This window comes from Mustela putorius, unplaced genomic scaffold, assembly GCF_011764305.1.
Source record: "Mustela putorius furo isolate JIRA1106 unplaced genomic scaffold, ASM1176430v1.1 tig00000095_pilon_pilon_pilon, whole genome shotgun sequence".
NCBI classification, from domain to species: domain Eukaryota; kingdom Metazoa; phylum Chordata; class Mammalia; order Carnivora; family Mustelidae; genus Mustela; species Mustela putorius.
In genome coordinates this window covers 22,395,038-22,410,918 of record NW_025421280.1, presented here as the reverse complement: position 1 = coordinate 22,410,918, position 15,881 = coordinate 22,395,038, and the positions used below count along the sequence as shown (strand labels likewise).

Sequence of the window (15,881 nt, the reverse complement as noted above, 5' to 3'; positions counted from 1 at the left end):
TGGCAGAGGGAAAAACAATGGGACGGGAGTAAGGCTTTCCACATAGGGAAGAGTGGATTCCAGACACTGCATACAAAAGCGCAGGAAGTTCAGGCTTGACTAAAACAAAGGCCAAGGGGTGGAGGCTTAAGCTCACAGCCCTGTGACAATGCGGTTCCCAGGGAAGATGTCCCTAACTGACACAGGACACACACACAGTTCTGCTGACACTCAACACTTTATTACTGAGGATCCTTGTTAGGGAGGGAGTGCTGGGATGGCCAAGAAGCGCCCAGCTCGAGGGATTTTCCTGGAAATCAGGCGTTCCTCCATGCAGATTTCGAGGCAACACCATCATGGACGAAATCCCCAGAGGGTAGCGCTGTGACTGCCAAGCAGCAGGGACAGGAGGGTTGCCTAGACACGGCCTGGCCCCTGGGACAGCAGGGCTTCGATGTCAGGCTCGATATCGATGGTTGGAAAGCGGCGGCTGTACCGGCGTACAGGCACACCATCTGGGCCCACCAGGAACTTCTCGAAGTTCCAGGCGATGTCGTTGCGGCACACGGGAGACCAGATGATGAACTTGGGGTCGGTCATGAGCGCAGTAGCATCGTCACTGGGGGCAGGCAGAGCCTCTCGCAGGAAGGCGAAGAGAGGGTGCGCTTGCGCACCGTTCACCTCGCACTTCTCAAAAAGCGTGAAGTTGGGCTCGAACCCGCCGCCGGGTCGGACGTACTTGAGGGAATTCAGGATCTCGTCGTTCTTAGCGTTCTCCTGCGGGAGGGAAAAGAAGCTGGAACCCAGGGCTTCAAGGGGAGGGGAAACGTTCGGACCGCAAACGACAAGTTTCTCGATGAGTCATCAGGATCTTGCCCTTCCCGTACAACTCCGAGACAGACCTGAACCCCAGCCGGGAGGAGCGCCGGCGGCCCGCCTCTCCGCAGCCAGGACCTGCGCCTGGCTAGCCTGGCGGGCGCCCCGTCTGCGCTCCCAGCCCCAGGTGCAAGCCCGCCGCCCGCCGGCCCCGCCACTCCGCCCCCGCTCTGCCCCCAGAGCGCACCTGATGCCCGAACTGGTTGCACGGGAAGCCGAGCACAACCAAGCCCCGGGGCCCGAGGCGCCGCTGCAGCTCGTTCATCTCGGTGTAGTCCCGGACCGTTGTGCCTCAGAGCGATGCCACATTCTCGATGAGCAGCACCTTGCCCCGCAAGGAACCCAGGCTCAGGGGCTCCCCGCCGCCCAGCGGGCGCGCGGAGAAAGCATACACGGAGCGCGAGGCCGCCGTTGCAGCGGCGAGCGGAGCAGCACACATGGCTGGCTTCCCGAGTACAGTGCGGAGCTGTGGCGGGGAACTGCTAGGACTATGGAGTCACGTGGCACAGACTTTCCCCGCCGCTCTTCCCACCCATCTCAGCCCCGCCTCATCCGGCCTCCGCCCTCCCTGCAGCCGGGTAGGAGGGTGCGGCCTGGCCGGATGCGGGCACCACCCAGGCCGAGCGGAGCCGCGCCGTGTAACCACCACCGCCCCACTGGTGGCTTTCCCGAGTCCCCCCCCCCCCCCCAGGGCTTGGGTCTTCTCAAAGGCTTTTCAGTTCAAGGATGGGGCAGGGTCCGAGGAGACTGGGCAGCAACAGCAGCGGGGGCCGCTCGTGGCCCCACAGCCCTCCCAGGCTAAGCCGTATTACTCCTCTTGCCCTGTTGTAGCCAGGTGCACAGAACGAGTTGTGACTCGCGGTGGTGGGGTGGTGGTGCAGTTGGCAGTGGCTGCCAAGGTAAGTTTTCTCTGCGACGAGGCCCTATGGCTCTAGGAAGGTTAAGTTGGAGGAACTGTTCACTGCCAAGGGCAGCCAGGGCTCAGGCTCCAAAATGCAGCTCTAACTCCTTTCCCAGCATTCTGGGGCTGCCTGGCATGTCTTCTCATCCAGGCCTCTGATCTCCTTTCTCCTTTTGTATCTCCAGTGTGGCACTGTCCTTATTAACACTGGTTTTCCCAAGGAGCCACTGAGGCCCAGCTACCTCCCTGGCTTGTGGAGTGGCCCCAGCCAATTTCAGGCCACCTCCATACCTAATCAACCTAACCTGAGGCTCAGGCCTGTAAGTTAAAGACACGGAAAATGGACAGGAAGAGAAAAAATGTCACACTCCAGAGATTCCTCCAGAGGAATGACTGCTTGGAGTACCCTCATGTGTCCTCTGAACACTGCAATCCCACACTAGGCCACAAAACCATCATTTCCACCTTCTTAGGAGGAGCCAGGTTAGTGCCAAACTGCGGGTGGGGAGGGGTTCAGAATGGGGAAAAAGCTGGTATTTCACACTCTGAAGGATACTTCCAAGGAGAGCTAGGCTGAATATATCCTCCCACTCCCAGCCCTGGAGAGAGCAACACAAACACCAGGATACAGGAAGTTTAGAAAACTGCCTTTATTCTATTAGTAGTTGGAAAAATTAACTGGTACAGAAAAAAAGTTTAGTCAGCTGGAGAGGAGAAAGTGAGTGCCACCCAACAGAACGGGAAGCTCCTCTGGAAGGGAACCTGGATACAGTGAGGAAAAGGACACTGTGAACTAGAGCCAGACCCTGCAGTCCGGGTGAGACAGGTCATGCCACCTTCTGAAGTGTCTAAGTGCCTCAGGCATGAAACCAAATTCCTATTTATTTAGCCCAGCTCTGGGGAGGGGGTACTGGGATATGTGGGGCCGAAAACAGGTGATATGGGCCATCTTTTATCAGAGAAACTGACAAAACGGGAATTTTAAAAATGAATTTTCCATCTGACTTTATTTTCAAATACACTTTCTTTTTTAAAAAACCAATACACTTTCTGCAGGGATGACAAATATCAGTATTAGGAAATCCAATTATACAAAAAATACTACATCTAGTCTGGGGTAGATATATTTATTTTTTGGTAACATACATTAAGTGGCACTAATTACACAGTAACTATAAGGTAACTAACATGAAACCACAGAACTGTAACTCTGCCACAGCTGCATAGACTTGGGCCTTTCTGGATGAGCATTTTCAAAAAACTGGATGCCCATCACAGAGCTATGCCAATAAAATCTGTTAAGAAGTAAAGCTCTGAAGTAGGGACTCACTAGAGTACCTTGCAGCTGACAGATGACAGGCAGGACATGTTAGTTATAAAGTAGTTACAGCCTAATTCACAAAAGTTACCAACTGTTTCTCTTTCTAGAAAGAAGCAAGAAGTTAAGAAATTCCTTGAATTAGCGCCTGGTGTGTCAGGTGGGAGAGCAGAGGAGGGCTGTTAGAGCGGTGTCAGAAGGACCCCGGTGGTCAGGTGGGTTGGACATCATTAATAATCACGGTTGGCTTCTAAATACTGGTAGCAAGATGACTTCTGATTTGTAATCTTAGGTAAATTATAGATAAATGAAAAAGGCCAGTAATCATACACTAAGATTAATAAACAGCACTTCAAAATTAACCGCATGAGGGCTGTGCTTGCAGCAGGGTTTCACAAGACAAGGCACCCAGATTTTTTCTTCCCACGTCTGGCTTGCAGAGCAGCTCTCGTGGCCATTTCAAAAACCTCCCTCACTCCATCTTTGGTCTTTGCTGAACACTCCATGTACCCAAAAGCGCCAATCCTGTTTGCCATATCTCTGCCTTCTTCAGGTTTCACCGGCTCCTAGCGGAGAGAAAAGAGCACTTTCAGTTAAGTGTCTCATATATGAAGTAAGTGCAAAGTACTCAAATTCAGCTTAAAAGACTTCTTTTAAAAGCTGCCAAAACCAGATTTGAGTTCTGTCTTATGAAATTCATATGCAGTTCTCCTCCCTACCCCAATATAAAATCCCTATCAAACACGCTCTTCTCTGGGACTTGAGAAAGAAGAGGCCAGAGAAGCCCCATGGATTAGGGAAGGAATCAAGGGCAAAATGATTCAAGCTTTCAGTCCACTTGGTAAGCACTTGGGTTTTCCTGTAGTTAGCTTCACAGAGGATTAAATGCCTCTGGAAGGAAACAGATCCTGACCTTGACATTCAGAGAGACAGCTCAATGGAAGAACTTGGGCCGAAGACCTCAAAGCTCTTGTTCTGCACTGGGGAAGACCTGCCATCGGGCCAGCTGGCTTCTCAGAAGCAAAGATGCAAACTCCATCACCACTTTCATAAAGGCCTCAGGGCTCTCTGGACTCCCTGTCCTCAGGATTTCCTGATCCTTCAGCTGCCACCAATTTAATTTTTCGCCTCACATATACCAACGTAGTAAAAGGAGAGGGAAATCAAGAGCCTGATAAAAAGTTCCTACATTTGGAGCACTGAGTACTGCTGATGTTCCCTTCTCAGGCAGGCAATCCCTGTTTTAGTATATGTGCTGCCGAAGCGAGCACTCAGACAGGCAATCCCTGGAAGCACAGCACTACCTCACAGGAGAGGAACCCATCTCCTTTCTTAAAAGAGGTCTTTTTTTTTTTTTTTTTAAAGATTTTATTTATTTATTTGACAGACAGAGATCACAAGTAGGCAGAGAAGCAGGCAGAGAGAGATGAGGAAGCAGGCTACCCGCTGAGCAGAGAGCCCGATGCGGGGCTCGATCCCATGACCCTGGGATCATGACCTGAGCCGAAGGCAGAGGCTTTAACCCACTGAGCCACCCAGGCGCCCCCTTAAAAGAGGTCTTAAGGACCCTCTGAGTAGACCCAATGAATGAGGGACAGGGAGAAAGAGAGCCTTCTGGGACTCTTTGAAATAGCCTGGTTTGTTGGAGTTTCTGTTGGGCTCCCTCAACATCCAACCGTGGGCCCTGGGTTTAAGAATGCTACAAGAGGGGCGCCTGGGTGGCTCAGTCGTTTAAGTGCCTGCCTTTGGCTCGGGTCATGATCTCAGGGTCCAGGGATCGAGCCCTGCACTGGGCTCCCTGCTCAGCGGAAAGCCTGCTTTTCTCTCCCCTACTCCCGCTGCTTGTGTTCCTGCTCTCGCTGTCTCTCTGTGTCAAATAAATAAAATCTTTAAAAGAATGCTACAGGAAAACAGAGGCCTGCCCCAGACCATACCTGCTTCATCTTGGCTAGTTCCCGCCTTGTGTGCTCATCATTCCGAAGATCCTTCTTGTTCCCAACCAGGATGATGGGCACGTTGGGACAGAAGTGCTTGACTTCCGGGGTCCATTTTTCTGGGATATTTTCTGAAAAAAGCAAAATTTTGAGATGCACAATTCTATTTTGAAGAATGTCCAAGAGTCCCAGTTAAACTGTCTTAATAGTATGCTCTACATTTAATGGGAGTCTCACTAGTTTCAAAACCACAGAAAAAGGCAAAATCTAACCTCCTTCCATTAAGCACAGAATCACCAGCTTCTTCCTCAGCCCCCACTAAGGAGCTCAGCTCCTATGGAAGTGGGGCCCAGTTAAAGCCTCTGGAGGAGCAAAGGATCCAGAACACAGGGTGGCTCCACCATGACGCAACCTGACCCAAGGAAGGAAGATATCCATGGGCCATTTCTGTCACTGCTAGCTAATAATTGTGACCACATCTTACAGAAAGGGTCTCCGTTCTTGTGCTACAGCTGGCCCAGGGTCCCCATGTTCTCTCTATACCTTCAGCACCCCCATCATGTAGGTTATTGGTATTTCAAATGGCTCAAGAATGACTTCTGAAAATGAGTAATAACCAGCTTCATGCCAATACTGCGCTAATTTACAAAGGTTGGACATACATAATGGTGTGTAAGTTGCCCATGTTCAACTGCCCACAACCATGGTCTTGGGCACCGGCAGTGTCAGGCGTGATTCTGTAAAATGGGGTAACAGTATTACGTACCTTACACAGGGTTATTCTGAGTCAATGCATACTAAGTACTTAATAATGACAATCATTTAAATGATCTGCTTGCAATCTGAGGCTATATTTTGGAAGTAAACTGTTCAGGGGTGCCCTGGGTGGCTCAGTCAGTTAAGCATCTGCCTTCAACATGGGTCATGATCCCAGGGTCCTGGGATGGAGCCCCATGTCAGGCTCTCTGCTCCGTGGGGAGTTTGCTTCTCTCTCTCCCTGCAGCTCTGCTTGTGCATGTTCTCTCTCTCATAAATACATAAAATCTTAAAAAAACAAAACAAAACAAAACAAAACAAAAAACCTGTTCATTCTTTGACTTCAATACAAATTACCAAAAGATAAGAGTTACTTATAGACTATGGAAAGATGCTCTGTCTTCTGGCTAAAAGACCACATCAGATAAAGAAGCTATGTAAGTGAGGTCAAGAAACATTAATTTAATGCTCTATTCTTCAGCACATAAGATGGACACTTGACTGTGTCCATCTTCCTTTGCTATAGCAACAAAAGAGTCAACTGTATCACTAATGTCACAACCTAAAACTCAAAAGTTTTATTCTGAAACCAAGAGCTTCCCAAAGGAGTACAATGTTTCCAGTCCTCAGAACAATACAGAGTAATACAGTATAAAGGGCCAACCCATCTAACAACGAAGTCAAACAGCCTCAGCCCAAACCTTGCTCTCACCTTTGCACATGTGGTCACTTTCAGTTCAGGTGTGACAGTGGTCACTTTAAAAGGTAAGTGAGACACCCCTCCCTTGCTCAAACCTTCCAAGAGCTCCCATCTTACTCATGATGAAGGGAAAAGTCCATACCATTAACCATATGGCTTTGCAACTCTCACTCCCATCCCTTCTAATGCTACACTGGATTCCAGCCTTCCCACCTTGGTGACTTTGCATCTCCTGTTCCCCCTACGTGGAAGGTTCTTTGGTTAGGTATCTGTACTGGCTTCCTTCAGATCCCTTAGGTCTCTCCCAGAAGTCACCTTTTCAGTAGGATTGCTGACCATCCTACGGTCATCCTCTAAAACAGAATACTATCATGGCCCATTCCATACCCACCTCCTAAGACTGTTAGTTGTAAAATTTCTTGCTATCAGATTAACTGGCTTTTTTTTTCCAACTGTTTTTTTTTTTTTTCTCTTCTGTCTCCCTTAATCTAGAAGTTTCTTCCATAAATAGATGCTCAGTAATATTTCCTGAATATATGAAATTATTACTTCAATAGTTGCCCGACTCCCTGGAACTCAGGACACTCTGTCTTGCCTTCTCTCATCATGAATAACATAAAAACTTAATTTTGGGGGGGCACCTGGATGGCTCGGATGGCTAAGTGTCTGTCTTCTCCTTGGGTCATGATCCCAGGGTCCTGGGATCAAGCCCCGCATTGGGCTCCCTGCCTCTTGGTGAGGAGCCTGCTCCTCCCTCTCCTTCAACTGCTCCCCTGCTGTGCTCTCCTGCTCTGTCAAATAAATAAAATCTTAAAAAATCAAAAACAAGTTACCCCCCCCACCCCGTTTTTAAAGTAGGCTCCATGCCCAACATGAGGCTTAAACTCACAGCCCTGAGCAAGAGTCTCATGCTTTACTGAGCCAGCCAGGCACCCCTAAAACTTTATTTTTTAATTCAGTGATGGTAATCACCTACAGTATCTCCCACCCCAAAATAATCTGATCACATTGAGGAATATCACGTTGCATGGATTTACAGCGGGGTTGCAGGAGGGCCTTTGGGAATTCCAGAAAACTAGAAAGAATCCTTACCATCTAGATCAGAGGTCAGCAAATAAAATCTTAACTGGAATCTACTTTTAAAAAAATACTTGTGGGGCGCCTGGGGGACTCAGTGGGTTAAAGCCTCTGCCTTTAGCTCAGGTCACGATCTCAGGGTCCTGGGATCGAGCCCCACGTCGGGCTCTCTGCTTAGCAGGGAGCCTGCATCCCTTCCTCTCTCTCTGCCTGCCTTTCTGCCTACTTGTGATCTCTGTCTGTCAAATAAATAAATAAAATCTTAAAAAAAAAAAAAAAACTTGTAAAAATAAGGGGTGCCTGGGTGGTTCAGTCAATTAAGCATCTGCCTTCGGCTCAGGTCAAGAACCCAGGGTGCTGGGATTGAGTCCCACGTTGGGCTCCCTGCTTCTCCCTCTCCCTCCTGCCACTCCGCCTGCTTGTGTGCACATGTGTGTGCGCTCTCTCTCTCAAATAAATAAACAGAATCTTCAGGGGGCCCGAGTGGCTCAGGCAGCTAAGCATCCAACTGTTGGTTTTGGGTAAGGTCATGATATCCCAGTGGTGGGAATGAGCGCTATGTCTGGCTTGGTGCTGAGTACAGAGACTGCTTCAGATTCTTATTCCCTCCTCCTCTGCTCCCCCTACCCCTGCTTGCTAACACTCTTTCTCTAAAATAAATAAAATCTTTTTCCTAAAAAAGATTTTATTTATTTGACAGAGAGAGAGAGAGAGAGAGAGAGAGAGATCAGAAGCAATTAGAGAGGAAGGGAGAGGGGCAAGTAGGCTGCCCACCAAGCAGAGAGACCGAAGCAGGGCTCGATCCCAAGACCCTGAGACCAGGACCTGAGCGAAAGTCAGAGGCTTTACCCACTAAGCCACCCAGGTGCCCGTAAAGTAAGTAATATCTTAAAGACTCTTTTTTTTTTTTTTTAAGATTTTATTTATTTATTTGACAGACAGAGATCACAAGTAGACAGAGAAGCAGGCAGAGAGAGAGGGAAGCAGGCTCCCTGCCGAGCAGAGAGCCCGATGTGGGACTCGATCCCAGGACCCTGAGATCATGACCTGAGCCAAAGGCAGCGGCTTAATCCACTGAGCCACCCAGGCGCCCAGTAAGTAATATCTTAAAAAAAAAAAAAATAAAAAATAAACAAGTTTTACTGGAACCTAGCCAAGCTCATTCATTATATATATATATTCTGTGGCTGCTTTTGTGATACAACAGCAGAATTGACTAGTTGTGGCAAAGTTCAGTACAACACATGGCCAGCAAAGCCTAAAATATTTACTATTTGGTCTTTTACAAGTCTGCTACCCCAGATCTCAACCAGAATATAGACTCTAGACCAACTACCAGTCCAGACAGCAGAGGTTCAAAACGTAAAATTATCACAGGGTTGGCTGGCAGCAGAGCTGAAACTTTCACACCAACATTCTAACTCCTGATCAAACTTATTATCCTATACCTATAGGTGGGGCCATAGTCTAATAACATCCAATCAAGTTAAACGAAGTTTAGGGGCACGTGGGTGGCTCAGTGGGTTAAGCCTCTGCCTTCAGCTCGGGTCATGATCTCAGGGTCCTGGGATCGAGCCCCAAAACTGGGCTCTCTGCTCGGCAGGGGGCCTGCTTCTCCCTCCCGCTCTGCCTGCCTCTTTGCCTACTTGAAATCAATCAATTTTTCTCTCTGTCAGATAATAAATAAAAAAATCTTAAAAAAAAAAAATAAGCAAGCCAGGTTCGTCTGAGAAACCAATACTGAAACAACTGTTGAAAATGACTGAAGTGAACCAAGGGCGGAGAGTACCTGCTCTGTCTTGGGAGTCACTGCACAGAGGGCTCAGTCTCAGCTTAATGCCTTGGGAGGGATAACCTTAGTCAAGCAGTTCAAAATCCATGTTCAAGTCTCTCCTTACTAGTTAAGATACTTTAGAAAAAGCGCTAAAATGGGGCTTTAAAAATACTACCAGGAGGGGTGCTGGGTAGCTCAGTTGGCTAAGTATCCAACTGTTGATCTCAGCGGAGTCTGCTTCTTTCCCTCTCCCTCTTACCCTCCCTGCACACACTCTCTCTCTCAGATAAATAAATAAACCTTTATTTATTTTTTTTAAGATTATTTATTTATTTGACAGACACAGACCACAAGTAAACAGCGAAGTAGGCAGAGAGAGAGGGGAAGCAGGCTCCCTGCTGAGCAGAGATCCTAGGACCTGAGATCATGACCTGAGCCAAAGGCAGAGGCTCAACCCACTGAGCCACCCAGGCACCCCATACATAAACCTTTAAACAAACACACACACTACCAGGAAATAGCAAATCACCAGTCAAGATATGGCAAAGTAACACACTCAATATGAGGTACTGAAAAAAACGTTGTGAGCACCCAAAAAAGCATTCCCCAAAACACAGTTGAAAAGCTGGCTGTAGGGCGCCTGGGTGGCTCAGTGGGTTAAGCCGCTGCCTTCAGCTCAGGTCATGATCTCAGGGTCCTGGGATCGAGTCCCACATCGGGCTCTCTGCTCAGCAGGGAGCCTGCTTCCCCCTCTCCCTCTCTGCCTGCCTCTCTGCCTGCGTCTCTGTCTACTGTGATCTCTCTCTGTCAAATAAATAAATAAAATCTTAAAAAAGAAAAAAAGAAAGAAAAAAAAAAAGAAAAGAAAAGCTGGCTGTATCTGGAACCTGCCTACTAAAAGTGATCCAGGGCCCAGGCTTTATAGTCCCAAGGCTCTAGGACTCTGGTCACTGAGGATTCCTTTTATTAAGTTCATGTTTGCTTTATAACCACTTCATGCACAAAGAGGACCTGAGAAAGCAGGTGTCAGCCAGGCACACACACAGTGACAAACATCAGGCTGTAGAGTTACTCACCTAAACTATCAGGGCTGTCAATGGAGAAACACATCAGTATAACATCAGTGTCCGGATAGGAGAGAGGCCTCAAGCGGTCATAATCTTCCTGCCCAGCTGTATCCCACAAAGCCAACTCTACCTGTGATAGGAAAAATAAACACAAGAATGCAAGGTTAATCCTCCCAACTTTCAAAAGAAGTGGTAGTCACCAAAGAACATTCAAATGGCAAACTGTCCAAAATAGTAAAAGAAGCCTGAGGTGGAGTGTGTTCAAATTGTTTTAGGTTGAAATTTCTCAGAAGAATCGAGTACATGAAGTACATAATAAAGTACATAATCAGTACATAATTTAAAATATCAAGTCAGGGGCGCCTGGGTAACTCAGTTAGTTAAGCAGCTGCCTTCAGCTTGGGCTGTGATCCCAGGTGCTGGGATCCAGCCCCACGTCAGGCTGCTTGCTCAGCGGGGAGCCTGCGTCTCCCCTGCCTGTGCTTGTTCTTTCCCTATCTCTCTGTCAAATAATACATACATAAATAAATCTTTAAAAGTAAATAAATAAAATACCAAGTAAAAAATATAATTCGTAAGAAGCACAGTATTTAATTATAAACAACATTCTAATAGAAAGGCAGATGAATAAGGAAAAGTCGAATTGTAAACAACATTCTACCAGGTGTACCAAACATAACAGGGAAACACCAGACCTGAGTAACTTTCCCCAATACATTCTAATTCAATTGCTTCCTTATTTGGTCTTATCATTCTGCTCCAATGTTTAAACACTGTATTTGAGGGGTGCCTGGGTGGCTCAGTCGGTTTAGCATCTGCCTTCCCTTTCCGTCACGTTGTGATCCCAGGGTCCTGGGATCGAGCCCCACATTGGGTACCCTGCTCAGCAGGAAGCCTGCTTCTTCTCCCTCTCCCACTCCCCCTGCTTGTGTTCCCTCTCTCGCTGTCTCTGTCAAGTAAATAAATAAAATCTCAAAAAAAATTTTTTGTTTATTTATTTGACAGAGACAGACACAGCAAGAGAAGAAACACAAGCAGGGAGAGTGGGAGAGGGAGAAGCAGGTTTCCATCAAGCCCCCAATGTGGGGCTTGATCCCTCATGACCTGAGCTGAAGGCAGATGCTTTATGACTGAGCCACCCAGGTGCCCCAAGGTATATGAATTCTAATACACTGATACCCAAGCCTCACAACATAACAGACCTCAGAATAGTATAGCTCATTCCTTCTACCAAATCGCACTACTTGGCCCCTCCATGCTTCATGTGTGCTTAGTCAGACGCATCCAACCCTGACTATCTCCTGATAAATGCTTCAAGGTGTTGGCTCTGTCTCTTGGAAAGGACTTTTCCATCTTTAGTATGTCTGTTCCTGGGACCACAATCACCTAGACTCTTGGATGGTTTCCTAGGCTATTACAGTACACTCTTACATGAACATTCCTAGGCAGCACACTCTCAACTTGGAGGCTACTGAGTTGCTATCAAGCAATTTTATTTCAGGGACCCTAGAATTCTGAATAGTTGGCTTAATGTGCTTTCCATACATGGTACCACAAACTGAAGCTAGGTAGCACTGGGACAGAAAGGGATAACAGGTAAAGCAGGAAAATGAGAAGGAAGAAAGGACATGGAATTATGAGGGCCAATACATTAGGTGCTAGCAGCATGAGACATGTGACTAAATACCCAAGAGGACTGAATATATTGGAGAAGAGGCCTTGTTCTAGTTTCCTTTTCAGCTGACCTACCTGCAGTGGGAATTTCATGCTTCTTCAAAAGTTGTACAGGAGCTCGGTAAGACATTATTTTGATAACAAAAGAGAACAGAAAATTGAAAAATATATTCTAAAACCTAGAGGCACCTGGGTGGCTCAGTGGTTAAACAGCTGCCTTTGGCTCAGGTCATGATCCCAGGGTCCTGGGATTGAGCCCCACATTGGGCTCCCTGCTCAGTGGACAGCCTGCTTCTCCCTCTTGTCTGCCTGCCACTCTGCCTACTGTGCTCTCTCTCTGACAAATAAATAAAATCTTAAAAAATACACACACACACACACACACATATACATATATATATTTTAAGATATATATATATATATATATATATATATATATATATATATATATATATAGTAAACTCTAATTCCAGCAGAGTTTTGCTCCAGTCTTGCCAATGGACATTTTAGGACAGACATGAAGAAATACTGTCCTTGTTGCCAGTGACAGGTAACTGAAGCAATGGTGGCAGCCTACTTAAGTTACAGTAAAAAACCGTTAAAAAATATTAAATATGAGGATGTTATTTAAATGTCACACTGGTGGGACGCCTGGGTGGCTCAGTTGGTTGAGCAGCTGCCTTCGGCTCAGGTCATGATCCTGGCGTCCTGGGATCGAGTCCCACATCTGGCTCCTTGCTCCGCGGGGAGCCTGCTTCTCCCTCTGACTCTGCCTGCCATTCTGTCTGCCTGTGCTCGCTCTTGCTCTCTCTCTCTCTCTGACAATATAAATAAAATCTTTAAAAAAAAAAAAAAAGTCACACTGGTGACTGGTGTAGATCAGAATACCCCTTTGAGATCCATAAAATGACCTCTTGACCTAGTAATATTACTTCAGCGCTGAGTGAAAATATCATGACAGAACCGGGGAGGGGGGAATGTTCATCCATACACAAAGATTGATTTTAGCATTAACTACCTGGCAACAAACTAAATTTCAAACATAAAGCTATAAAAAGGCTTCCATGTAAAATAAACAGGGATGTGAGTAAAGTCTAGATGACAGCAGTTAAAAATGAACAAATCTGGACTATGATGGCAGAAACAGAATCGATTTTGTATTCACACGTCTGTTGTTATTATACTGTGTACTAAAGAGACAAAATGGCCTAACTCTCTACAGGCTCTAAGAACATCTTTGCCTAAGATGCAAAATGAAACCAGTTGTTAGGTGTACTCACCTGCTTTCCATCAACTTCAATATCTGCCACATAGTTCTCAAACACTGTGGGTACATACACCTCTGGGAACTGGTCCTTGCTAAAGACGATGAGCAAACAAGTCTTGCCACAGGCTCCATCACCAACAATCACCAGTTTCTTCCGGATGGCAGCCATGCTGAAACATGAGACAAAGGTGTTATCTAGAAGCAAAAGAAGCTATTCATAGCCTCAGGCTATGACACACAATTTTCTGACCATCAGGCACAAGCCACATCCAAATACAAAATGCTAGTACAACTTTCCACTTGACATCAAAACTCCACAACTAATGGTTATACTTTAAATTTTCTCTTTTTAAGATTTATTTATTTATTTGAGAAAGGGAAAGAGGGACAGAGTGGAGTGAGGGGGAGGGAGGGAGAATCTTTTAGCAGACTCCATGCTGGGTGTGAAGCCTGATGCAGGGCTCTATCCCAGGGCCATTAGACTGCTACCTGACCCGAAACCAAGAATTGATGCTTAACTGACCACCATCCAGGAGCCCCAGACTAATGGTTATGTTAGTTAATGGTAAAAAGACTGAAAGTTTTTCCTCAAGATTAGGAACAAGACAAGAATGGCTACTCCTGCCACTTCTATCCAACATGATAATGGCAATTCTAGCCAGAGTAATTAAGCAATAAAATGAATTAACACATTCAGATTGAAGAGGAAGGAGGAGAACTATCTTAATTTGCAGATCTCATACACACATATGGAAAATCCTAAGGAATCCACTAAAAATCATTAGAACAAATTCAGTAAGGTCACAAGATACAAGATGAACATAAAAAAATCAAGTGTACTTCTATAACCTAGCAATGAACAAAGTAAAAATGAAACTAAGAGGACAATTTCATTTACAACAGCTTCAAAAAGATAGGGACAGGGCACCTGGGTGGTTCAGTCATTAAGCATCTGCTTTTGGTTCAGGTCATGACCCCAGGGTCCTGGGATCAAGCCCTGCAGGGGTGCTGGGCTTCCGGGAAGCCTGCTTCTCCCTCTCCCATTCCCTCTACTTGTGTTCTCTCTCATGCTGTGTTTCTATCAAATAAAGAAGATCTTAAAAAAAAAAAAAAAAGAACAGGGATATGTTTAACAAAAGTACAAAACACATACTCTGAAAATCCAAAACATTGTTGAAAGAAAGATGTAAATGAATGAAAAGATATTCATGTTTCTGGATTGGAAGATAATACCTGTTAAATGGCAACATCCTCCAAATTGTTCTACAGATTCAAGACAATCCCTATCAAAATACCAGCTGGCTTCCTGAATTGAGAATCCAGAAATAAGCCCACATTTAGGGTCAAGTGATTTTCAACAAGGATGCCAAGACAATCTGATGGAGGAAAAAGTATTTTCAACAAACGGTTCTGAGACAACTGAATAGATCCACACAAGAGAAAAGAGTTAGAGGGGCGCCTGGGTGGCTCAGTGGGTTAAGCCTCTGCCTTCAGCTCAGGTCATGATCTCAGGGTCCTGGGATCGAGCCTCATGTTGGGCTCCCTGCTCAGCGGGGAGTCTGCTTCCCCCTCTCTCTGCCTGCCTCTCTGCCTACTTGTGATCTCTGTCAAATAAATGAAGGAAAAAAAAAATCACTGTTAAAAAAATGAAGTTAGAAAGCTACCCCTCAAATCATACACAAAAATTAACTCAAGATGGATTGTAGTCCCGGGGTACTGGGTGGCTCAGTCAGTTAAATGTATGCCTTTGGCTGGGGTAATCCTGAGATCAAGACCTGCAAAAGGCTCCCTGCTCAGTGGAGAACCTACTTCTCCCTCTTCCTCTGCCCCGCTCCTGCTCTCTCTCTTGCTTGCTCTATCTTGAATAAATAAAATCTTTAAAAAAGATGGATTACAGGCCCAAATGTAAGAGCTAAAATCATAAAACATTTAACTACTCCCTATTCCCCTTTTCTCTCCACTTGCCCTGACAACCACCATTCTACTTTCTGACTCTGTATGAATTTTACCACTAGTTACTTCATGTGGAAGGATGTGGAATCAAGCAGCATTTGCCCTTTTGGGATTGGCTTATTTCACACAGCATAATGTTTTCAAGGTTCATACACGTTGTAGCATGTGTCAGAATTTCCTTCCTTTTTAAAACTGAGTAACATTCCATTGTATGTATATATATTACATTGTTTACCCATTGATCCAATGATAGACACAAGGTAGCCTCCACCTCTTAGCCACTGTGAACAATATATTTAAGAATATACTGGGGACACCTCAGTGGCACAGTTGGTTGGGTGTTCAACTCTTGGTTTCAGCTTGGGTTGTAGTCTCAGGGTACTGGGGTCCTCAGATCAAGCGCTAATTAAGGTTCCATGCCCAATACAGCGTCTGCTTGAGCCTCTCTCCCCTTCTCCCTCTGGCCCATGCCTCCACACATGCTCGCCTGCTCTCTAATAAATTAAAAAAAAAAAAAAAAAAAAAAAAAAGAAAGAAAAAATGATATATTTATCCCTAGCAACCAAAGAAAAAATAGGTAATTGGGAATTTTCATCAAAATTTTA

The 15,881-nt window shown here is 46.0% G+C and overlaps 2 protein-coding genes across 3 annotated transcripts in view; both read right to left on the bottom strand.

The window, feature by feature from the left end:
- Positions 1-201: 201 nt before the first annotated feature.
- On the bottom strand, positions 202-1,353 carry GPX1 (glutathione peroxidase 1). Its single transcript, XM_004760658.3, has 2 exons — positions 1,043-1,353; positions 202-756 (listed from the first exon to the last, which is right to left on the bottom strand). Exons 1-2 carry the CDS (start codon positions 1,292-1,294, stop codon positions 397-399), a joined length of 612 nt encoding a protein of 203 aa, XP_004760715.2. The 5' UTR covers positions 1,295-1,353; the 3' UTR covers positions 202-396.
- A 1,038-nt stretch (positions 1,354-2,391) lies between these two features.
- RHOA (ras homolog family member A) overlaps positions 2,392-15,881 on the bottom strand; it is a 57,429-nt gene continuing 43,939 nt past the window's right edge. For both annotated transcript variants that reach the window (XM_045079927.1, XM_045079925.1), the window contains 4 exons: positions 13,337-13,493; positions 10,392-10,512; positions 5,009-5,139; positions 2,392-3,640 (listed from right to left, as the gene is read on the bottom strand). In XM_045079927.1, coding sequence (XP_044935862.1) covers positions 3,467-3,640; positions 5,009-5,139; positions 10,392-10,512; positions 13,337-13,492 — 582 coding nt within the window. In that variant the 5' untranslated portion in view covers position 13,493 and the 3' untranslated portion in view covers positions 2,392-3,466. The remainder of the gene's footprint in view (positions 3,641-5,008; positions 5,140-10,391; positions 10,513-13,336; positions 13,494-15,881) is intronic.